This window comes from Lepisosteus platostomus, chromosome 1 (genome assembly GCF_059453375.1).
Source record: "Lepisosteus platostomus isolate fLepPlt1 chromosome 1, fLepPlt1.hap1, whole genome shotgun sequence".
NCBI lineage: Eukaryota > Metazoa > Chordata > Actinopteri > Semionotiformes > Lepisosteidae > Lepisosteus > Lepisosteus platostomus.
In genome coordinates, this window is record NC_142611.1 from 15,092,355 (window position 1) to 15,117,775 (window position 25,421).

The 25,421-nt window shown below is 37.7% G+C and overlaps 2 protein-coding genes across 2 annotated transcripts in view; one reads left to right on the top strand and one right to left on the bottom strand.

Annotated features, from left to right (window-relative positions):
* The window catches only part of synpo2a (synaptopodin 2a), a 40,827-nt gene extending 34,624 nt beyond the window's left edge, over positions 1-6,203 (bottom strand). Inside the window, exon 1 of the mRNA XM_088625469.1 lies at positions 6,004-6,203. Within this exon, the coding sequence (XP_088481595.1) occupies positions 6,004-6,123 (120 nt within the window). The 5' untranslated portion in view covers positions 6,124-6,203. The remainder of the gene's footprint in view (positions 1-6,003) is intronic.
* Positions 6,204-8,056: 1,853 nt separating this feature from the next.
* sec24d (SEC24 homolog D, COPII coat complex component) overlaps positions 8,057-25,421 on the top strand; it is a 44,610-nt gene continuing 27,245 nt past the window's right edge. Inside the window, exons 1-8 of the mRNA XM_088625524.1 lie at positions 8,057-8,214; positions 14,150-14,347; positions 16,014-16,116; positions 17,270-17,412; positions 18,195-18,479; positions 20,442-20,566; positions 23,093-23,204; positions 24,471-24,598. Coding sequence (XP_088481650.1) covers positions 14,197-14,347; positions 16,014-16,116; positions 17,270-17,412; positions 18,195-18,479; positions 20,442-20,566; positions 23,093-23,204; positions 24,471-24,598 — 1,047 coding nt within the window. The 5' untranslated portion in view covers positions 8,057-8,214; positions 14,150-14,196. The remainder of the gene's footprint in view (positions 8,215-14,149; positions 14,348-16,013; positions 16,117-17,269; positions 17,413-18,194; positions 18,480-20,441; positions 20,567-23,092; positions 23,205-24,470; positions 24,599-25,421) is intronic.

Sequence of the window (25,421 nt, forward strand, 5' to 3'; positions counted from 1 at the left end):
TGAGCAGAAAAATGAATATCAATAGAATAATACTGAAATTAATTACCAGTGAGACAATTAATTGCATTGGTTAAACCAAACAGAAGAAAAGAATATGTGCCTTGAAGCGTACTGTATACAGTATTATGTAGTGTGCACATACAGTAATATACTGTAAGTGTTTATTTATCAAGAAAGAATATTTGGGATGTGCGGAAATTCTGTTGTAAGATAGGATATTTACATACTGTAGAATACTTAGAATGTTTCAGAGTTCATGCATTTGACAGTAAGTATTGTCTTTCATGATATACTCTATTTGCTGAAGTGTACATATCTTGCACTATGGTGACTACGTACTGTTCTCTACCAGACAGCTCAGAAATCTTTTTATTTTTTAAATATCAATGCGGAATGATCTCTCATTACTCTTAAATTGCCTTAAGTAATGGCTATATTTTTTTAAAAAGCTCTTTTGAGGGGAATACAGAAAGAAATCTAGTCCAAAGTTTTCACAGGCACTGTTTATTCTAATAAACTACTTATTCCTGACCTTTATCTGCACATTTCAGGTACAGTAACTTCACTTCAGTAAGTGCTTTGAAAAAGGATGTAATTGAGTCCCAAGACAGACAAGACAGACAGAATAACTAAAAGAAACAAGGCTTTATTTGCCAAGTAAGATGTACTAATACACACTACGTCATCACTCAATTGTTAAAGAGCTTATTACAATCCTCTCCTCTTTACAAAATGCAGAAAGAATCACTGGTTGTGCTAACCAGCTAGAAGGGCCCAGATTGCAATATACTGTTCATAAAGAACACTGAGGTACACAGGCACATTACATTACAGCTTTTTACCAGCAGGGGTCAGAATTTCTCTGATTGGATTACAAGGAGGCACTATGGTCCTCAATGTCTTTAATTATGTCTTTTATTATAATTCCTATACCTTACGATAAGCTCAAAAATAGGTTATTAAATCTGTGCTGGTCATTTCTTAAATGACTAAATAGACTAAAGCTGATACTATTACCTGCACATCAATATTTATTACAAAGTTCTAAATAGGCCATGAATCCTGTCATTATAATAATAATAATAATGATAATAATAATAATAATAATAATAATAATAATAATAACAACAACAACAATAATAATAAACTTTATTTTATATAGCGCCTTTAAAGGTGGCTTCTCAAAGCACTTGAGAAGTTAAAATTAAACTTCCATCCACCCATTTTCTAACCCCTTTATCTAATACAGGGTCATGAGGGAGCCGGAGCCCATCCCAGCAAGCAACAGGTGCAAGGTGGGATACATCTTGGACGAACACCAGTCCATCACAGAGCACACACGTTCTCTAAGAACTCACACCTGGGATAATTTTCCCAGTAACCACTTAACCTATCTTTTGGTAACAACAAAACACAACTTACAAACACAACAATGGCACTTCAGTTAACAATCAGAGATTAAAATTCAGCAGAGTATTTTTGAAACGATATGCTGGATCTAATGAGGGGTCTTATAATACTGCATCACTAGCTAACAAAGGAACCGGTCACGGGTTTATTCCATGCTGAAAAGAAAAGAAAGGAAACACAACATTTCGGCTGTGGAGCCTTCTTCATGTGTGAGTGAGGTTCCTCACTTACGTGTTCCTTCGCAGCCTACGCATGCTGACGCAGCTATTTACTTGAAACACTTGTTAACGTTCTTTAGATCCTCCATACAATAATTGTATCAGTAGGAACAGATTAAAGTTATTACTATTATTGTATTGAAATGTTAGGAGCATGTGGTGGGTCAAACTTTTTATTTTGCTTTGCATAGCATTAGCTCTTTGAGATGATGTTGTAGTGGTCAATGTTAATTTTCATTCATATAACCCATCCCTCCTTTCGTTTTTAATGAAATTGTCTGAACCTTGTTTGTCAATACTCTGTCAACAGCTGTTGTGTTCATAAAGATGTTTGTCAACAGCTTTAGCCATTGCAACAACACTGAGATCCGAGTGAAAACATTCTGTATTCCCCTATAATAACTACTGTATATTGATTAAGTCAGGATAAAATTATTCGTTTTATTGTTAATTCTCTCTGAATCCATCCTAGAAAATAAAATTTGGAAAAAATAAAACTTTACATCAAGAGAAACCAGTTTAAACATCAGGTTTAAAGTTTAGTAGGAGGGATACTGTATGTACGTTTATTTTAGGAAACAGGATTTTATTGCATAACACTTGTGTTTCCAAAGACACTAGCAGAAAGCTTTTTCTGTTTCAAGTAAGGTCAACATCTGATGGTCTCCAGTTTTCCACATGGCCAGAGCCTGCGGGAATTATCTGCCAAAACCTTTAAATGCCCTCTTGATCTACTGCTAGGCCCTCAACTCGAGTCAAGGGATTAAATAATTTTCCACTCATGTTTTAGCCAATTATTTTATTTACCATTTGTCTTACAGTTGTTAGAAGAGAGAAACTCTTTTTTTGTGACAGTTGTTGCTCAACAACAGTTGGCTGGTCACATTGAAAATCTTGAAACCTTGTAATTCTCATTCTTATTTTACTCCATCCATCAGTTTTATAAAACATTTTAAGTAGTAAACAGTAAGCAAACAGGAAGGAAATCCCCAAGTTTTAGGTGTATAAAATTTTAGCATCAAATATTATTTAGCTAAAACACCTACAAATACTAGCGTCACAGCGACTGATTAAAATAACATTATCACTAGTAAAACACATAAACATTCAAAAACTGGATTAAATCTTGTGATGTCTGTCATTTTTTTAGATTTACATGATGTTTAAACAAAGTAGAATGCCATGTGGTATCTTGTTTAAAATTTGAATAAACAATCAAAGCACTCCAGCATGAATCTAATAAAGTTTGTTTTCTTCAGGAATCCTGAAGAAATACCCAGACAGGGTCTTCTGATAAAATCCTAGATAGATGTATGAGCATTTGAAGGCAGCCAGGTTTTCTTTAACAGCTAGCAGCACTCATGGCATTTAGATTTTTTTAAATGAATGCTTATTTTTACCTGCAGAAAATAACATCCTTAAATCATTGTGTTCCTGGGAAAGGAATAAAGAAAATTTACAATTTCTTGTGGAATGAAGTTCTGGTATCAACGCTGAACCCAGACATACAAAAATCTCTAGACAATCTCTATCCCTGAAAGCCTGTGTAATAAAGGTAAGTTTGTAGTCATTTTTTGTGATTTCACTTTTTTTTAACAAAAAGGCTCAAAATTTGTACAAATTCCAAACATGTTATTCAACTGGTCTGCTTTATATCTAGAAATTACTTGTTTCTTTGCAGTAACTCTAAAAACTGTGTTTGTTATTACTAACCTTTTTCTTAAGTGCTGATAGAAACCTACAGTATGATTATTCACTTTATTTACTGTATGTGGCAAGGATCAGTCATACTGAGCCTGTTACAGAAAGTCTCCTCCTTCATATCTGCACAGTGCTGAATTCTCCCACAGCAGAGGAACCAGTGTTTTGGAGCTTCTGATCTCTCTGCAGTTCAGGGAGTGGTGCTGTATGTACCCTGAGCCTCTTAAGAAACTCCTGGCTCGGCCAGGGCAAAACTGCTCCCACTGTATTTATTCACAATTTAAAATGTCTTTGTTATGTTTGGACTTTTAAAACATTATTCTTATACTCTTCATTTTGTGCATCTGTGTGGAAAAAAAACATTGACAAAAGGATTTCTGAGATTATTTGTTTAGCATTACAAATACAAATGGGAGAAGTTTAATGTCAGATGATTAGTGAATTGCAAAACTGGTAATTCTGTGGGTAGCACTGTGGTGTGGCAAGTGAATTGAAAGCATTGCTGCCTCATAGTTCTTGCTTGGATCCTTTTGATTCCCTTCTTGGGTGCCTTCTGTGTAGACTTTACGTGTTCTCCCCATCTCCATGTGATTTTTGTACTCACCAGTATTTCAGTAAAGGCATTTTACCAGATTACTTAAATTTGGTGCAAGGAACAGACTGAGAATCCATAGGTTGTGACTGCTTAATCTTGTCCAAAGGCTGTTGCTTAACTCCACATACTGTACAATAACCCTACCTGTAATTCTCCACTCTCAGCCCTTTCAGTAGTTCATCCAAACAGTAATTAAGACCATGAATTCAAATTCATGATTGAATTAGTTTGCTTTGTTGACTTTTCTCTCCTGATGGAGAAAATAGCAACCTGACGGTCAGGACAAGACTCAGAAATCCCCTTAGTTTTACAAGAAGGGATAAGTCAATATACTGTATGAGTGGAAGCTATAGGGATAATGTGGTGAAGGGTGGGATACAAAATAATAATGTGGCAGAGGTCACTCTAGAATTGTGATTTATATGGAGGTGAGCAGAACTGGGTGAGGTTGGGGTTTAACCTTCTCCTGAACTTTGCTTAAAACTCCATAGAGAAGAGAATTATATATATTCTGTATACAACTGAAAATATTCTAGATTGGTCTTGAAAACAATTACAAGAAATTAATAATTAATTTTGAAAACCTAATGAAAAACTGTATATCAATATTTGCACTACATTAAGAGTATATGAAAGTGTGTTCTTGAAATGCATTTAACAACCAGTAAGTATTTTTTAATATATTTAAATATATTTCAAGCACTAATTATCATACACCTTTTATGTATGCATATTATATTTATGTATAAAAAATATTTATAATATTTCTTCATGCCATACATCTTGATTGTAGTTGTCTTCTATGGTTCCAAAACACAACGACATTCTATTCAGTCCATTTACTTACATCAAATCTTTATATACAGACTTGAAAACACCACCATACTGTATATTTTTGCCACTATGTCAACATAAAAAGGATTTTAAAGGCCCCCCATGTATGTTTACTCTGCTCAGAACCGTTAACTTTCTCATCACACTAAAAGGATAAACATTGCTCATTAATAATTAATAACACTGCTCACATCTGGTGAGGAGTTTGTTTATGTTCTTCTTCGGATAAGTCTGAGAGGCAATGAATCAGATAGCTTCAGTGTAGCTCAGAGCACCACACAACTGAACTTGGGCTCTGCTGTTGCTCCGTGCAAGCGGTGAGATTCACCAAGGCATAGAACAGTTTGTTTTACTGACAGAAAAATACATTTCTAAAGAGTAAAAAAAATAAAATCTTAATGCAAAACTAAGATTATGAGGAAATGAAATGTACATTGTGTTTTTGTAACCATTCAGTATTTATGTTAAGAGTCAACTCCGCACGTGCAGCAAACAGTTGAAGGCTATACTGTAGCTGACGCATTTCAAATTCTTCAAATGCATGCACAGTACCATACAGTACTGTATATTGATAAAGTACATTTAAAGTTATAATACAATACATTAGTTGTCTTCCGAGAGGAACAATGCTAATGTTTTTTTTTAATTATATCCAGCTGTGGCTCATATTAGCACCTTCGTACTCTCTATCCAGAATAAAACCTCCGTTACTTTACTTTTTGTAGGAGAATACCTAAAAAGGACGGTGCAGACACGCAGGATACTACCGTGGATCTGATGAATCCATCGCCAAACATGCGTTTTCAATTATTTACCTATCCTTTGTGGTTTACCCGCCAGCTTTTGACGAAGTAAATTTTTATCTGTAAAAATATCTGTAAAATAGACTTTGCTTTTCATTGCAGTATCCAAATCAGTACCATACAGATCTCGGACTCTAATTAATCTGAGAGCTGTTCACGAAGTTGTAGTAACTATTCCATGTATATACTGTATTTACAGTTGTGAATTTATTCTTTAGCTGTCTAAACATACTGTATGTAGAGTACCCCTAAAAAACAAGAATAATCCAACAGCTGCTACAGTACATCTATTTATTATAATACAGGTAGCATTCAGATGATGTTGAAGAATGTAATATAATAGACTAAAGCCAATACTTCCATAACAAAAAAAAAGTATCATCATAATCATCAGAGGTAGATCGATCATCACTATCTATTTATCAGTTTATTTCCATCTCACCTCAGAGATCTGCAATGGTAGCTGAAATTCCTTGCCACCTTGCAGAACGAAGCCCCAAGGCGCTCCTCCGCGAACTGTTATGCAGATATAATCCCCAGTGACCATCCTGGTGGATTTCATCAGTGTTCACCAACCACAAATTAGTTCATAAAGTTGCCTGGAGTTGATTCTGCTGCGGTTTAGCCCAACGCAAGCAAAGCAGCGCTGTATGTTTAACAGTACCATTCACATCACGCATTACAAAACTCAAAAGTCCAACCCGTTGCAATACGTCATTTGCAAAATCCCGCCCTGCAAAATTACACTAGCAAGAAAACTCGCAATCCGGATTATTTATTTAGGAGTAATTTCGGCCAAAAATGCGTGGGTTCCTGTTAACGAGGAATTGTTATTTTGTCCAAAGCTAAATGCTGTAAAATAATCAGGAGATTCGGGTTGAGTATTGATTAGACTTCCTGCTAACACTTTTTAGGATTTTTTTTAACTGGGATTTAGCTGCGATTTAACAAATTGAAAATAAAGTTATCCTGTATACCCCGTGATACTTATACAGTAATACAAGAAAAACCTAGTTTGTTCACTGGATGCAATTTGCATTTGCATGACACTCATACTTTTCTATTACCCCATGCCGTTTTCTATCACTATCGCATACTGCATGTTGCATAAGGGGGTTTTAAATTAAGTTTCAGAGTACTGTAGATTGAATTGTACTGTTGAAATAAAGTCCTACAACTGCAGTTTTCATTATGCTGAATACACCCTTCGAAATTACAGCGCAACCCTGGTTCCAGCTGTTAATAATGTATGCATTCTACAAGTACAGTACCATGAAGCAAAGAGATGTTATTATTAAAACTGAAGAAAAAAATGCGATGGTACTACATTGTACAGGATGTAGTGCTCCCACTCATAACATAGTGCAGTTCTGTAGTGCAGCTGAGATCAAACTTACGAATTACAGTGTGTTTCAGACTTTGTATTAACTGCGATTGTGTCCCACATAGTGATACATATTATACAGTAAGTAGAAAATTGATGTTAACTGAAGATGCCAAGCCACTCCTACATGGAGTTAAGAAGAGTCAAAGAATAAACTAAGCCTTTTATTTGTTCCAGATAAATGGCATTTTAAGTATAACTGACAACCTTACAGTATATTGCGAAACTATACAGGTTTTTAAAAGTGAGACAAATAGCAATCAAACTGTGTCATAAGGTCTATGTTGAAAGTATAACAGGGTAAATAGCCATTTAGGTATTGGACGGGCTGTTAAGCGAACTTTATTTTCAGGAAAATCGTGTTAATTGTAGAGCCAGCATTTATAATTAAATTATAATTAAATAAAGAAATTAAGAAGTTATACGGTAAGATACCGTTGGCTACAAGAAATGTATATATTTTTGTTTTTCAGTTCAATTCAATGCATTTTTATATAGCGCCTTTCACTACAAGGTTGCCCCAAGACGTCTAACAAAGCAAGTGACAATACATGTTGTGAATACACAACAGAAAAGACCAGAAGACAACGGAGAGGAACGAAAAACTCCTTAGTAAGAAGAAAAAAAACACTAGGGGTCCAAGGTCAACTGGCTGTCCCAGTCCCTTTGGGCATGCTAACCTTATACAATTAAAAAAAGGAATAAATGAATAAGGGTATTAATCCACCCATCTTCTATCTGATTTGTATTAGTATTAGCAAGCTATACAGTTGTACTGTACACGAGTTAAAAAAGTAATGCCTAATTCTAATTTTTATCTCTGAAAGAGACGAAGAGCAAACGCGTTTAGCATTAGCAGCTGATGCTGATTCCTTGAAGTAGTCTCCTGTCTGTCACATACTGTAAGAATGCAACTTCCCTGTAAACTCATTGGTTAAGGTATATTTCATGACAAAATAATAATAGGCGGTATAACATTCGCGTCGGCTGCCGTGTATACATTTGTGTGCGTAGTACATCATTGCAGAGGCGCCGAAGAAGAAGGCAAATCTTCCGTACTGCATCACACCTAGCTGCCCGCTACAGCTCGCCTGCCTGAATGGTGAACGCTGACGTGTAAGAGGAATTCCCACTACTCCGCGCCTGCGCAGTCCTGCCAGCGAGCTGCACCGTGGACATTGGGAGCCGGTGCGGTGTTGGAGTTCGACGTGGCACTTCGGTTTCGATTACACACTCAGACGCGTCCGGCTTATCCGTACTGGCACACAGGTAAATAAGACAGTATTTCGTCGCTCACCGCGCTGTTTGGCTTGATGCACTTGTATATTTGACACTGTGAGGAAGAAAAGGCAGATCTGTTATGTGTCCAATTGACTGAACAGATTTTACAACTTTATTTTTAATAGGCGTGTTTTCATGCGATGCCAGCAGTACTAACAGTGTGGTTAAAGTCAGCGTCTGGGTATTTGTTTATCCACGACTTTTACTGTAAAGCTTATTGATCGTGGAGGTTTCTTTTCATGTTGCATCTTTTACTGTTGTCGGCGTAATATCATCTTTGCTTTGATGTTTGGTGTTTGACGTGGCAAGTGTCGGTAGAGGAGAAGACAGCAGCCCTTACCCCTGGGTGATGGTGTTTTGTTCTCTCGTGTTAGGCTGCTAACTTATCGTTTCATGTACAGTAGGTGCGAGTCGTTTAACTGAAGTGTCAGAAAAATAATAGTTAAAGATAGAGATCACTGTAAAAAGACTGCTGAGGCCTTGGTCATGTCAACAGTTTTCTGTGGATTCACAGCTAGGAATCTGTCTTATTTTCTTAAATACCTGTCAGGCTTAAAGGTAAGGATGCAACACCCAATTTCATGTTGTATCAAGAGATCAGAGTTAACATTTACTCTGTCTTTTTATTGAAGACAATATTTTATTTATTTTTATTGAATCACTTTTTATAATACAAAAATAATAAGTGTTTAATCTGTGCTGCTTTATGGCAGTATTATCTAAACGCACAATCTTAAATTGCTTTCTAATTTATGCTGTAAAGGCCTATGGTTCATGAAGCTACTGTACTCTGTTGCACAGAAGTGTAAGTTAAGGTGTGGTGAAATTGACAGCTACAGTGTGACTTGTGGTTTGAGTACTGTGGTCTTTTAGCTACTGCATCTTGCTGTCAAAAAACTTTTTTAACAGAGTAAATTATTACAGAAGTATACTGTGTATAAAACTTAACAAAGCAACCTGCTTTGAACTTGTGTAAAATGACTACAGACCTACAGTACTTTTTATAAAGTTTATATTAAGTTTTATTTTATAATGCAGTACCACCAAATGTCTTTATCATAGATATTAATGTTATTGTAACGCTTACGGCCGACAAGCAGTGTGTGTAAGAGCCGGCGGACCAGAGCGGGTGACGTCACCGCCCTTCCCTGTGATAGCAGGACCACAGCTTCTGGGCTGTGGAGAGATCTCTCTTTAGCTCACGGGGCTAGGTCGCTGCAGAGAGACGCGGAAGTCCCGGGTTCGAGCCTCCAGTCGGGATGGGGCCGACCAGATGCGGCAAGGGCGCCCGCCTGAGCCCCCGTTGCGTTACATTGGTGTCAGAAGCGGGGTGGGATAGCCCTTCGCCGGGGACGGCGATTTAAGCGGGGGAGAGTGTAACGCTTACGGCCGACAAGCAGTGTGTGTAAGAGCCGGCGTACCAGAGCGGGTGACGTCACCGCCCTTCCCTGTGATAGCAGGACCACAGCTACTGGGCTGTGGAGAGATCTCTCTTTAGCTCACGGGGCTAGGTCGCTGCAGAGAGACGCGGAAGTCCCGGGTTCGAGCCTCCAGTCGGGATGGGGCCGACCAGATGCGGCAAGGGCGCCCACCTGAGCCCCCGTTGCGTTACATTATTATTGATGTAGATGCTCACCATTGTTTATAATTTAGTTCTTTTTCACTTTCAAAATGTTAAAATCAATGAAGTGGCAGACTCTGATTTCTAAGGTAAAAAATAAAAAAAGCTGTAATTTGTATTCTTACTTGTTTTTTATATAATAATATAATAATAATAATAATTGCTTACACTTATATAGCACTTTTCTGGACACTCCACTCAAAGTGCTTTACAGGTAATGGGGACTCCCCTCCACCACCACCAATGTGCACCAGAACGCTCACCACACATCAGCTATCAGTGGGGAGGAGAGCAGAGTAATGTATAGATGAGGATTATTAGGAGGCCATGATTGGTAAAGGCCAATGGGGAAATTTGGCCAGGACTCTACCCTACTCTTTTCGAGAAACACCCTGGGATTTTTTAATGACCACAGAGAGTCAGGACCTCGGTTTTACGTCTCATCCAAAGGACGGCGCCTTAGGACCCACATGAGTGCCCCCTGCTGGCCCCACTAACACCTCTTCCAGCAGCAACCTTAGTTTTTCCCAGGAGGTCTCCCATCCAGGTACTGACCAGGCTCACACCTGCTTAGCTTCAGTGGGTTGCCAGTTGTGAGTTGCAGGGTGATATGGCTGCTGTCAATGTATATCTACTGTTTACACCATGATTGATTCGTAGGAGACCCCAGGACAGTAACTGCTATAAGGTTGTGACAAGATGAATGTCTTGGATAAAATAAAGGCTAAAGTGGTTTCATTCCAAGATGTCTGAAAAATTAAGGTTTAGTTAAATATTTATTTTTCCTTAAATTGACTTAAAATTTTTGAAGTGACAACATTTTTCTTAAATGCATATTTGTCAGGTCCACCAATAAAATCCTTTAATAAGAGAGCTAATGTTGATCTACAGTACATATCAAGGGCTGCTGTCTACACTGTTGTGATGCATGTAAACCAGGCTGACTCTGTGCTGTCTGCTGACCGTTGGAACTTTGTATTGATTTTGTTTCACTACATTATGCAAAACAGGTGAAATGTAAACATACAGTTATATGTTAAGAGGGCTTCTATAAAGACCTAAAAGTCAAATAGTCCTTTGCGTAATCTGAATTTACTTCATACAGTACAGTTAGTACAGTGTGAATAATATAAATGACTTTAACACTGCCTTTATACAGTATGTGTGATGTGTAGTAAAAGTGAGCTTATAAATTGCAGGACGGTTTTCCTTATGTTTCCTTTTTAACTTGTTACATGTCCCGTTGTTATCATTGGTTTTAGGCGTCTGCTGAATTGGGTGCTTCTGACGTTATTTTGTCTAAACTTGTCGAAGTGGAGTAGTCAGAGGTTCCCTCCCTAAGTGGTTCAGTAGTGGTGTACATTTTGAGGATGTTGCATTGAAACCCCGTTGATTCTGTGGAAATATGAATGTGTCAAAATGCAATTTAAAGTATGCAGAAACAAAACACATTAATGCAGTGCTATATCATATTTAATAGATAGGCTTAACAGGTCAAAATGTATAGGATAGCCCTGGCCTATACAGTAGTACAGTACTGTAAGCTATCAATTGTAGGTTAATGTTAAGGTTCTATAAGGTGTGTTTACTGGCATTAAAGAAGACTTGCAAGAACAGAAATTTGTTTGCTTGGATTAACCTCAAAGGCTTGAAATATTATCACTGACCTCTCTTTTTCCTAATTAAAATTTATATACGGATTGTTTTCTTTGTTGAGTTTGAGTTTGTCTGAGTTTAACTTCTGATGTTTAAGAATAAGAAAAATGTCCGGTATCTTAGAGAGTGCACTGAGGTACTGTACCCCCAAGTAGAATTCGCAAAGTTCCCAAATAATATAATTCTTGTTAAAATTATATAACACACTAGTAAGTCCTTATTTAGAATATCAAGTTAAAGTTTTGTCACCATATTATAGAAAAGATTTGGCTGCTCTGGAGTCTATCTAGAGAAGAATAGCTTAATACATTGGGGTGCTTGATGGAATGTCTAAAACTGACAGACTGAATGAAACCTACATTTTTAGTCTTGACCAAAAATGACTAAGAAGGCATTGATAAAGCCAACCCAACAGAATTTCTTCAAAATGAACAGTGAAATACAAACCAGAAGCCATAATTTTAAACTGTGTGGAAGTGCATTTTAAATTAAGAACAGGAAGCACTTCTTTACTCAAAGAGTTTGGGAGAATAGTGAACAAGCTACCCAGCCATCTTGTTGAAGTTGGTACCCTGGATTCTTTCAAGAAAATAGATGGATGTCTTAAGATATCATACCAAATCTGTTAGGGGGGCTGAATGGCCTCCTCTCCTTTATAAGCTTTATGTTCTTAGGGTGCCGGGGTGCAATGGGGGTAGAAATATTTGAAGATTTACTTAGAATCAGAATGCTAAATTGTTTACTATTTGTAATACCTATAATTATAAGTTCATTGTATTGCTTTAACAAGATAACCATAGTGTATGTCCCATTTTTGCAGAGAGAGTCCCTTAGTTAAGGCCTCTTCTGGGCATCCAGAACTTGTCCCATTATTCAGGGATCAAAAACATTACGGGATGGAAGAAGTTGCAAGAATACCTTCTGGAAGGGAAGCAAAAAAGCTGGGATGCTCTTCCCACCCCAACAAGTACTGTGAAGGGGATGTGATAAACCTGTCAGCGGGACCCCCCCTTACAAAATAACAAAGTATTTTTATTTCAGGAAGTTGTTTTATGGTGCTGGTGTTAGTGGGTGAATGTAAACAGTGTGAACCTTTTTTAAAAATGGTACGCATTCGTTTTTTTTTCTAGTAGGCCTAACATTTTAGATCATGTGGACCATATGCTTGTAAGAGGCAGTATAATGAGAGATGTAAGAAAATGTAGCTTTCCAATGTCTTAATTACTTTTCAGTGCTACGTTCACAGTATACATAGAAATGGGAAGTGGACAATGGAGTTAATGCAACATTTTAAAGATCACATCACTTTCAATAACGTCTTATCCAATTCAGGCACATGGTGGCCCAGAGCTTGTAGTGGGAGCATTGAGTGCAAGGCAGAATACACTTTGGACAGGAATCCGGCATATTGCAGGACACAAAAACTTACATCACCCCAGGGCCAATTTTACAGAAGCTAATTAACTTACCAGTGTATCCAAAGATCCAAAGATATACTGGTAGGTTAATTGGCTGCTGTAAAATTGTCCCTGGACCGGACTGGAACACCCAAAGGAAACCCACATGAACACAGGGAGAATATACAAACTCCACACAGATAGTACTGTGCTGTAAGGCAGAAATGCTGCCCACTGTGCAACTGTGCCACTGCATTCTAAAGATAATAAATATACAGTACTGTAAACAATAACATGTACTGCAATGTGAACCTGGTACTGTACAGTACTTGAGACTCAATACAAGCAACAAACATTAGGCTCTGCAGAACAAATCAAAACCAGTAAAGTACTTCCATGCTGGTTAAGACCTTGGAATATTACATTACATTATTGATTTGTCTTTTTAGGCATTGCAAGTTTTTTTGTGTTTTCCTGTGATATACTCCTTAAGAGCATATTTAGAATTGCAGACCAACATTTTCCCATTTGTCGGTGTGTTGACTGTCCTCTTTATTAACACGTTCTTTGAAATTTTATTCTGAAGAAATATTTTCCTCAGCTTATTTTCAAATCACAAAGGATATCCATTTGTTTATTCGTTAGACCAATAGCTTTCAGACTTTCTTCCACAGATGTTTGTTTTTCATTTTTTGTTCAACAAACGAAATACAATAGCCATCAGCTGGCCTCTGTATGGCAGATCTCCAGTTAGGTATGGGAAATTTCTAAATTTAAATGACTAAATTAAATATTACATTAAATTAAAATGCCAACCAAGGCACCACCTTGCTTTGAGGAAGTAAGTGACCTTTGCCATTTGGCACAGATTCTCTTAACTCATCAGTTACCAGGCCAAACCATGATTTGTGGGAGTCAGAACAATGCGAATATCTTTTCTTTTTGCGAATGCAACAGATTCTTATTATTTCACAATAGAGTGTCAAAGGTTTCTTAGACACACCTGTAACATATTCCAGTTTACAAGATAAACAATATCTACAGTACCTGCTTATGTTCCACAAAGGGAAATAACTACTCAGCAGGCTGAAGTATGCAACAAGTCCTGTCCCTGCTATGACCTATTTTTGCTAGTAACTATGGTTGCCTAACTGACTCTTGCATTAATTCTCACTTTGCACAAAGTTGCTGTATACATTTGAATGTGATAGCAATGAAGAGTAAATATCCCTTCCTCTTCCATCAACAGATTGTGCTGAGAGCAGTGGAATGAGAAGGACCTGAAAACAAAGAAAAATGAGTCAACCTGGCTATGTTGCAACACCACCGTACTCTCAGGCCCAGCCTGGCATTGCAGGATATCCCTCTGGCTTTGGATCTGCACCTTCTCAGACCCTATATGGACACTATGGGGGACCACCTCAGTCATTCTCTCCATCACAACCAGGTACAGAAAAGGGAGTCTCAAATTCCCAAAGGGATTATATTGTGATCTTTTTAATTTTATTTCTTGCCTTATAAAAATGGCACAAACTTTTGCCAGCAGCCATATCATCCTCCTACTCCTGGGAAAAACTAAGGTTTCTGCTGGAAGAGGTGTTAGTGGGACCTGTAGGGGGCGCTCACCCTGTGGTCTGTGTTGGTCCTAATGCCCCAGTATAGCGACGGGGACGCTATTCTGTAAAAAGGCGTCGCCCTTCGGATGAGACTGAAAACCAAGGTCCCGACTCTCTGTGGTCACTAACAATCCCAGAGCGATTCTCAAAAAGAGTAGAGGTGTTGGCTCGGTGTTCTGGACAAATTTCTCATTGGCCTTTACCAGTCGTAGCCTCTTAATAGTCCCTGTCCATGAATTTGATTCATCATACCTCCCCTCCGATAGCTGTTGTGTAGTGAGCGTTCTGGTGCACTATGGCTGCCGTTGCATCATCCAGGTGGAGCTGCACGTTGGTGGTGATGGAGGGGAGTCCCCATTACCTGTAAAGTGCTTTGAGCAGAGTGTTAAGAAAAGCGCTATATAGGTATAAGGAATTATTATGAAGGGTACAAACAGACACACACACACTCACAACGGGGCTAATTTTCTCAGAAGCCAACTGACCTTTTAGTATGTCTTTGAACTGTGGGAGGAAATTGAAGCTCCTGAAGGAAACCCACAGGGAGAACACACAAACTCGACACAGATAGCCCCCCAGGTCCAGAGTTGAGTACAGGGCCCCAACACTGCAAGACAGCAATGCCAGTAACTGTGCTACCATGCCTCTCTCTTATGGAGCTCGGTTTTTTTAAGTAACAAATCTGTAAATGTTTAAGGTTCAGAGAGTGCCTATTGAGACTTACACATAGCAAGGTCTCCCACTTGCCTATGAAACACCCACCTCTTTGGGTAGACTGCTCAGTGAGAAAGAGAGGGTCATTTCATAGCATGGGGTTGGGGGTTAAAGTCCTGCTCATAGCATCCCATTGTGATGTCACTTGGGAAAACAGCAAACCTTGACATGGGCAACTTGAATTTTCCTTCTGTAGGCTTCAGACTTTTTATTTTTCATAGTAAGAATTTACTGTACGTACAGTAGTAGCTATTGTTAATATTGATACAGTATTTTGAAAGTTGACAGGGTAGCTCTTTAAGAGTAAACTGTAAGTCTTATTAGAAAGTGAGTGCTTGTAAAGTGAGTTTGACCGCCCCTGCTCTTAGAAATAAAAGCTTTGAAAAGCAAGGGGTGTCGTATCTGATTCCTTGAATGATATGCTTTTTCCTGTCTTTTTTGCTGTAGCTTGAACTTTCAGTTCCTTCATTAATATTATTATTTCTTTTGGACATATTTCAATTAAACATGTTTATTTAGAATTTCTTCATGATCTAACAAGGCAAGGAGAAGGGAAATAGGTTTTTCCTTTCCTGAATTAAGCATTCTTTTGGGAAACTTTGGATGTAAAAAAAAAAGAGCAGCACATTTTTTAATCAGTGCGCAAAGCTTTGAACTTTTTTTTAGTACATATGGCTTTTGTTTAAAAATGTATTTTCACATCTCTATACGAATTATACGAATGTTGTTCCATTTTACATCCATATAAATTTCTGATTTGTGATAAATAAAATTACTTTTTAGGAGCACTCAAGCCATCAGGTCCTGCAGCTTCTGGTATGCCTTCTCCACCAGGCCCAAACCAGTTTAGCCCTAACAATCTACAAAATGGAGCTCACTCCCAGAGGTAAATATGACATTTAACTGCATGTGTTTAACTGCTGTCCAAATTGAACATGGTCTTTAATGCAATTAGAATTTCTTCTTTAAGAGTGATTTAACCAAGAAAAAAAAAGTTGTATTTAAGTGATGTTTAGTTAATCTGTTATAAGTGCTGAATGCTAGTGTGTTCCTTTCACCTTACATCTTTAAAGAGAAATATTTTTAAAACAAACTTTGAGAAGTATCAAAGTCTTGTTGAATGTGTCAGTATTTTGAATTCATGAACATAGGCTTTGCTCAAGCATTTAGGGGGGTCATTTAGGGGGGTTATCAGCAGCCATATCACCCTGCAACTCACAACTGGCAACCCACTGAAGCTAAGCAGGTGTGAGCCTGGTCAGTACCTGGATGGGAGACCTCCTGGGAAAAACTAAGGTTGCTGCTGGAAGAGGTGTTAGTGGGGCCAGTGGGGGGCGCTCACCCTGCGGTCCATGTGGGTCCTAATGCCCCAGTATAGTGACGGGGACACTATACTGTAAACAGGCGCCGTCCTTCGGATGAGACGTAAAACCGAGGTCCTGACTCTCTGTGGTCATTAAAAATCCCAGGGCGCTTCTCGAAAAGAGTAGGGGTGTAACCCCGGTGTCCTGGCCAAATTTCCAATTGGCCCTTACTAATCATGGCCTCCTAATAATCCCCCTCTATGAATTGGCTACATTACTCTGCTCTCCTCCCCACTGATAGCTGATGTGTGGTGAGCGTTCTGGCGCACTATGGCTGCCGTCGCATCATCCAGGTGGATGCTGCACATTGGTGGTGGTGGAGGGGAGTCCCCATTACCTGTAAAGCGCTTTGAGTGGAGTGTCCAGAAAAGCGCTATATAAGTGTAAGCAATTATTATTATTATTATTATATCCAAGTCTTGCAACATCATCTAACTTTATTATATGATGTACTGTGGTCTTTAAAACCAAAACATATACTGTAATATGTATGGCATAAAATGTGGTATTGAAAAGCATGCCATTAGAGTTAACAAACATAAACAATCCAGCTTTACATCATCTACTCTCCATGAACTTGTGAACTTATCAAGATAAGGCTAGGTTTTTACTTTCTGGAATGTGAAAATCCAACTGCTGTCATCCTCTTGATTCCTTCTTTTACATGTCTTCCAGGTTTCCTCCATCTCCAGCTGTTTCTGCTCCTTCCCTTTCACCATATGGACAACCTCCTCAAGCCCCCTATCAAAACTCCCCCATTCCAGCACCCACACAGCAGCTGACCAGCCAGATGAATTCAATGCAAATAAGTGGATATGGTAAAATCAAATGATCACTTGAAGCCCTGAGCAGTAAATGGTTCTATCGCTTTTTTCCAGATTTCTCCAAAAATAGTTTGGCGTTCATTCTCTAAATGCAGACTGAACATATTTCAGTAACAAAATAGTTTCAGTTTCCTGCTTTTAATTTTACATCATGACTTTATAGTTTCTTACAGTATTATTTCAATTGAGATCACCCCAACAGATTGTTTTACATTCAGTCTTGATTGAGAAAGTGAAAAGAAAAGCAAACAAGACTGAAGTCCAACCTAAGTGGAGATACTTGTTTCTTGGGAGCTAGCTTGTCCAGCTAATTAATCTGATTTCTTGGAACCCTTTTGTGGATTGGATGTACAGTATAGGATACTAGCATCTGTAAGCTAGTATTAACCTACAGAACCAAATGGTTATAGCTGTTTCTCCTCTCATACAGTATGTAACTTTTATCAAGCTGGTAGTAAAAGAATCTCCTTTAATGGCCATCTGTCTCACTAAGAGACCCACTCAGAAACCCACTGTACAATATAACTGCATTAGCCTTATTCTAATTTGCTATAATGTTAAATTTTTTAACATTTTTGCATGTTTATAGTCTAGTAAATACTACATATACATACAATAACATACAAGAAGGAGATAAAGGAAACAGCAAATGAAAAGGAAAAAATGTGATCAGGCATGCATCCCTCCAATATTAAGTCTGGAGTGTTGTGATACCTATCCTTCTCAAGAAAACTCTTTACCACTGCCGTTAATTTTGAGTTTCTTTTTTGTTGTAGGACATGGCCCAATGCAAGGTTCTCAACCCCCTCCTAGCCCAGCTGCACAGCAGGGTTTCCAGACTTCTCTGCCACAGACTATGTCACATCCTCCATTGCCACCAGGTTCACAGGCCCCTCCAATTGCATCATCATCATTAACACCTGGAGCCCATCCTATGGGTGCCATGTCTTCGGTTTCTCCAATGGGAACGACAGTCCCTTTCTCAGGACCTCATCCAGGAAATGTTGGATTTCAGCCTCCCACTGCACAGTCAGGACCACATGGTTTTCTCCCACAGCAAGGTACTGTATTGACTTAGAATTCATTTGTATTTATAAAAATAATATTTTGTTTCAGAGACTAACCTTAGTATGATCAGATAAATTCAGTGGCATTATTGCTGTCGGTGAAGAGGTAAGTGACATTTCTGTATTTTTATGTTTCTGTCTTTTATTTCTTCCTGATTAAGTGTTGAAGCAAAGATTGTGTCTGAATGGACATATTAAATTTGTCCCCCCGGCTGTTTAAATAAAGAAGAAAATTAGTGTTGCTCAAGTACATTTGTGAAATACGTTTTTTGTCTGTTTGATGATATTAGCTCTGCCTCACCCATTGAACAAACTGAGGCTGTCTCTTCCTAGGTCGTGACGTATTCTGCGCTCAGCTTGCAAGAGGTGATGGCTCTAGCACACCAGACTGCCCAGCACACCAATGAGCTGTTTTGCATGAATATCGCTTTCCACTTGCCTGTCTAGCGATGGTACCGTAGCTGATGTTGATGATAACTGTGTTTCTATTTCTAGCCATTACGTATCGGCGGTTTTACAGTGGTTAACTGCTGGAGGTCTTGCTACCTTTTCATTACCCATGTCACAGTCCTTCTAGTAACACTGACAGTAGTGACCCTCTCCAATACTCCATTACAGAGAAGTTACTCACTTTGGTAGAGGCAACTCCATAGAACTCACTTTCATTCTTCATTATGGCAGTTCTCTCAACAATTTGGGCTCTGAACAAAGTTTAGGTTTTGTCTTTGAATCTGTAGTTTTGCTGATCTTCGTCTGTCATCTTTAGTTAGTTATTCTAAGATGTTCTGCAACCCAACTTCATCTGTGACCTATAAACGTGGCCCTTAAATGGCCTGATGCTCATGGTGATCCTTATCTCACCATATCTGTGGCTTCTAAAGTCTGCATATTTAATTTGCATAGCTATTAAAGTGATACAGGCCACTGTGTGATATAATTAACTCCTACAAGAAAATTTAGATTTTGTTCTTGCATTTTTTTGTACCGTGCTCATGCTGGCATCACTCTATACTGTATGTCTTCTTAACTAAGAAAACTACAGTATATTATTCACAAAGGCCCTGCAAAGTGTACAAAGACAGGTACAGAGTATTATATTCAGGTAACAAAAATGTAAACCTTATAATGGGAGATAAGAATTTGAAGAAGGTACTAATGATAATGACAGGATATATAATTAATAGTCAAAATTAAATCAAGGGGATTTCTTCAAAATTCAATATTCAATCTTCAAAATATGTGTAATACATAAGTAAGACATTTAAAAAATTGTTTATAATTTAGTCAGTCTTACAAATGATGCTTTTACTCTGGAATCCAAAAGAAGAGCAAACATGTTCATTCTACACATTAAGTGTTTATTGACAAGTCTATACAGTTTGAAGCGCAGATAATGGAAAAAAAATGGTTTCAAGGAGGTGTACTGAGACTTTTGACTTTTACTGTACATTTTTAGTTTGTAATGTTTTTAGCTTACATTACGCTTGCTGCAAACTAATTTTTAACAGGACATGATCGTTTAAGAGTCCTGATAATAGTTACTGTAAAATTTGTTTTCCTAAAACGAGGATCAGACAAATACATTACCAGGCACTATGGTTTCTGGAGGAATGATATAATTGAAATTATACATTGTACCTCTAAAAGGTCTGGAGTTCCTTTAATGTATCTCTCAAATGGTTTATAGCTGGTGGGTATTGGATAATTCAAAGGGTATCAGCCTTGGCTGGGTATTGGGCATTCATGAAGAGAATATACTGTACAAATACTTTTTTTAACCAAACATTAATCCTTACCACTTTACAATCTAGTGAATTAAAAGGCTATTAGAGATTGATGTATGTTTGTGTGTGCTTCTTAAATGGAAGCTTTTGTAGCCTTGCACATATACCCTTTCTGTCTGTGGTCTAATGCTGGAGTGGGAAATTGAGTCTTATTTTGTATGATTTTTGGCAGGTTCATACGGAGGGCAGATGGCAGGAGCTCAGCCAGGGTTTCCTGGCTCTTTTCCAGCTGGGGCCACCTCACAAATGGCTGGCCCTCCACAGAAGAAGCTTGACCCTGACTCTATTCCTAGCGCTGTAAGTTCGGTGTAGCCCCCGTCATGTTCATCTTGTCTGTATTCTGGTGCTTCCATCTCCTGCTGCCTGTTGCACGAGTCAGATTTGCCAGTCTCATGCTGATGAGCTGATTTTCTTTTGAAAATGAGGGAGTAGAGTCAAGTTTGTTTCCAGGTTTTCCCCACAATGGCTTCAGGGTAGAAGACTTCGGAAAGACTCAGTGCTCTTAAGTCTATTTAAGTACAGAAGTAAGTACCGTCTCTGATTTACTAAATGTACTGTGGTAATTTGACATGACAGCGCAGCTCCTGCAAGAGATAATACTGGCTACAAGAAAATAACAATCCACAGAGGCTACGGATGGTTTTAATTTGCCTTAGGTTACCTGGCAAAATACCACAGGCACACTTTGTTGCAGAAATATGTTTAAACCAGCTCAAAGCTGAATGGGAAGAATGTGAGAAGTTGATTGTTTATATTAGATAAAGTGTTTAATGTAACTTGTGAGAGAATCACAGAGAATAAAATGTGGTCTACATCATGTAATTATGGTATTATGTGACTTCATTTAAAGCAATCAATATGTGGTATTGAACTGTTCATATAATTTAATAGACATTCCAGAGAGATTACTGTATGTATTAAAAAAGGTTTAAAGTGATTTGGGTCACAGTAGGTGGGAGGGAGTGGCTCTCAAAGCCTCATACAGTCTGTTGACATAGAAAGTCTCAATAGAATAATGACTTTATATTTCATTTTAATTGTCCCATATTCAATCACTGAGGCCACACTCCAAATACTTCATTTTGCTATTCAATGTCCTCTAGCTGCACAAATTCTAAAAAAAAAAGTAAGAGCAGAGTTGTTTGACTTTATTTGCTGGAAAATTGTTATGAGTGTTTGTTCCTCAGGGTCTCCCTAACAGTAACTTTTCCCTTGGAAATAGAATTGGATAGAATCAAACATTTGCTGTGTTTGTTTCATACACTGCCAGACCAATGCTGTGTTTCATGAGTTGTTGTGTTCTTTGTATTTCATCAGTAAGGTACAATTAAGTGTCCTCTTCGTTGTACTACAACAAAAAACAAATCAACCAGTTGGTACTGTTCGAACTGTTCTGTCCATCAGTTTTTAGAACGTCTTTCTTCAGTGACATTGTGTTTTCGCAACTGTTCTATCCAATAGTTTAAAGAGTGAGGGTATTAGTATGACATTTCCCTTCTCTTCCATCGTCTCTGTGGGCTCTTTTTATCCCAGTCCACTGGGAAACTGTACTGCTTTCGGAATTCATCTCAGTCTGTTCAAAATTAGCACTTATGTTAAACTTCCCACGATGCCTTACCAGCAGAAAGGACGTTTCTTTCTTGGTCTGGAAATGCATAATGACAGGAAATGATGAATGCCTACGAGAGTTATTCAGCAGTTCTCAGGGTTAAAAAAATAACATGATCTGTCGAGTAGCTTGCAGTGTTGTGAATGACTGTAAAGTCATTTGGTAAGCTTTTTGTTTTTGTTTTATGCCACTAGCTATTAAACCAAACCTTTTGTACTATTTCTTAATGCTGAAGAAAATGGTGAGCTTTTGACATTGTTCTCCCAAGAATATACCATGATGTAATTACCAACTGGTAATTAACAAAAAGTTAAAAAAGAAATTACAGAAAAACCTTCATCAAAATTCTTCATCATTTCAAATCTGGAACTAGTAAATTAATGAGGCCTTCATTCTGGCCTTATGGATATGCTCATACCAGCATGACTGCAGATGGATGCCTGTGTAGGCTGTGTTTCAGTCTTATGTTCCAAACTGAGGCAGCACAGCAACTGCACAGAGAAGAGAGATTTTTAAACAAATATCAGTGTGATCTGTTCTGTTCTGTGTTTTATTTCTTTCTTGTTGAGTTATTTATATTTTGCATCAGGTTTCATTTTATTTTTATTTCGGGAATGAATACCTTCTAATTATGCAATACAGTATCTAAGTACTGTAACTTTACTGAAGACATTTTAGAACTCTTCTATAGAACAGTTTCTGCTTTAGTAGATCAACAAAAAGTAGCACCCTTTAATTCCCTTTAAAACAAATCAAACAGAACTTTGACTACTTTAGTATACTACAGAAGACCATAGTAAGCTTGGCCTTTTATATACTGTAGTAGACAATACAGAAATCCACTTTTACATTGTTCAATGGACTAATTCACATTATGTTCTCTGAGAGATTCTGTTACAAGTTACATTAATTGCAGTAAACAAAAGTAATTTTATCTTATAATATCATAAGATATAATATATTATAAACAACATTTAATAAAATTATAAGGTCAACCTACCTGGAATAATGCTAATGTGTCCTGATATTTCAACTGAAAGATCAGACTTGCCTGACATGGGTTCGGCCACATTTGTGCATCACTAGTTTTTACACACAGCCTAAAACAGAGCTTAACTATGAATTGAACAGTGTAATCTGGCATTCATGGTTCATTGTGCAACCTTACTCCCTGATAGGTATCAATATCCTTGTTTTTTTCTTGCTCTCTAAAGACTCAAGTCATTCAGGATGATCAAGCACGGAGAGGAGGGCAGATCTACGCTACAAACATCAGGGGTCAAGTTCCTCCCTTGGTTACCACTGACTTTGATGTTCAGGATCAAGGTAACTGGTGACATTCTGATCCCTCCCTGTCATTTCATTTTAAAAGCGAACCCTCTTAATAGCTAATTTATTAACTGTACATTAACTGTACAACAGAAGAACGGTATATTGTTGCATTTTAATTGCCAGTATAATGCTGATACCAATTACTTGGAATTGGGCGCCAAATAGGTAGTCACCAATGTACGTTTTGTTAGGGATCAACTTATACAGGTGAGATGTTTTTGGCTGCTGTGTTCTAAGTTGATTTTTAAACTGGTTTTCTCTGGCTGCTATGGCTCATAATAAAAAAGATATCTAAAATTTAAAATAAAATCAGACTATACAGTATATGGATGACATTGTATTTGCAACAACCAGATACAATACATCTTTACTTATAGCTCTTCATTTCATAATACAGTTTGCAATAATTTTGGATTTTTTTATATCAGAAGAGCTTTACAGCTATGCAGCTGCCTGAGAAGGCAGCTTTGTCTGAAGGATAAGTATTGGAAATCTGAAAACAAGAACCTTAAAAACAAATATCTGTTAGCAAATATATGCTAGCCTGAATGAATTGTACCATCTCAACTGTGAATCCATTCTGTGGTCCATCACTGAAGATCTTGAAAGATGGCATGGTCTTTCTCTGTCTCTAATGGGTCACAATGCAGAAGTCAGACTGAATATACTGTGTAGGCTAAATTACTTTTCCTGTGATTCCTAGTTTGCCAAGAACAAATGATTTGCAACACCGAACTAACAAACTACTAAATGCCATCTATGTAATGACTAAAAGGCAAATAAAGGGATCTGCTTTCTCCCAGTACTAAAACCCAGTTTACACAATCTAAGGTTTTACACAGTGTTACCATATTTGAACATTCAATAGAGAGGCCACTCCATTGATGGATGGTGGTGGTATTTGTACCAGTAACTATTAAAGTATCTGTTTAATACTTAAAGGGACAGAGAATTGAGGACTGAAAAGGAGGACATTTCTGGGAAAAACTGGACATATGATAACTCTAGTGCTACATAGTATAGAATTCAGTTCAGGGTTTGTTTTTCTATCACTCTTATCATACTATGCAGGATCGGTTAATGGCTGTTTTGGGTGTAGAGAAGGAAGGTTTCAAGAGGAGGGTGGGGTTGTTTTGTTCTGATTTTTTTATTACAGTTTTTTGTATGTGTATAATATAAAAGGGGATCTTAAAACTGTGCCATGCACTGTAGATACTAAAACATCTTTGTCATCTTGCCCTGTAAATGTACTTTTTTTAGGGAATGCAAGTCCTCGGTTTATGCGCTGCACAGCGTACTCCTTTCCCTGCACATCAGATCTTGCCAAGCAATGTCAAGTTCCTCTCGCTACCATCATTAAGCCTTTTGCCACCATTCCAAAAAATGAGGTAAGATAGTGAAATGCAATCGAAGTTCTCACATGTCTTTCCTATCTTTTTAAGTATCAGCTAGAAAACCATCTTCCAGCCCAAACTGGCTTCTGAATTGGACATTTAGGTCAACATGGAAATGCCATAATAGTAATTGCTGTACATCTTCACTTTTAAAGATGTAAATTTTGTGTAATTTAATAATGATTTCTCACCAGTTGTAGCGCGTTAATGCCTTTTCTCCTAAATGTTTTTTGCATAAACTCTTTTAAAGACAAATCTGGTAATACCACAATCTTTAATGGCTTGCAAGCTTGCAAAAAACAATATATGTCAAGTGAGATTGAACTAAACTCTTACAGAACATAATTAAATTATATGGTATTAATTTCTCCACACCTCTAGAGCAAGGATTGAGCAAGGTAGACATAAAAATTTGCACATACAGTACAATACAGAATATCAGGGATACTGTACATGCTACTGTTTTAGTGTATGGAGGATTTGTGTATTGGCATGTTTATATAATAAGGTATACAGTATTCAATTTGAATTAATTGCATAATGCTTTAAAAGGGGCAAAAAGTCCTTGTATTGACCTAAAGGCACTTGATTTGCATCAGTCTTATCATTTCTACAGGTATATACTGTACATTTATCATGGTACAAACATGATAAGTGCCAGTAGTTAGTTGGTTCTGTACTAAGACCAAATAATTTTGTTTTCCTCTTTTTTAATGGTTGATATGTATAAATGTTCTATCAAGTCAGCTGAAACCATCAGGTGAAAACTGCCTTGTGTGAAGTCTTCTTGACAAATTTTGTTGAAAGCTGTATGTCC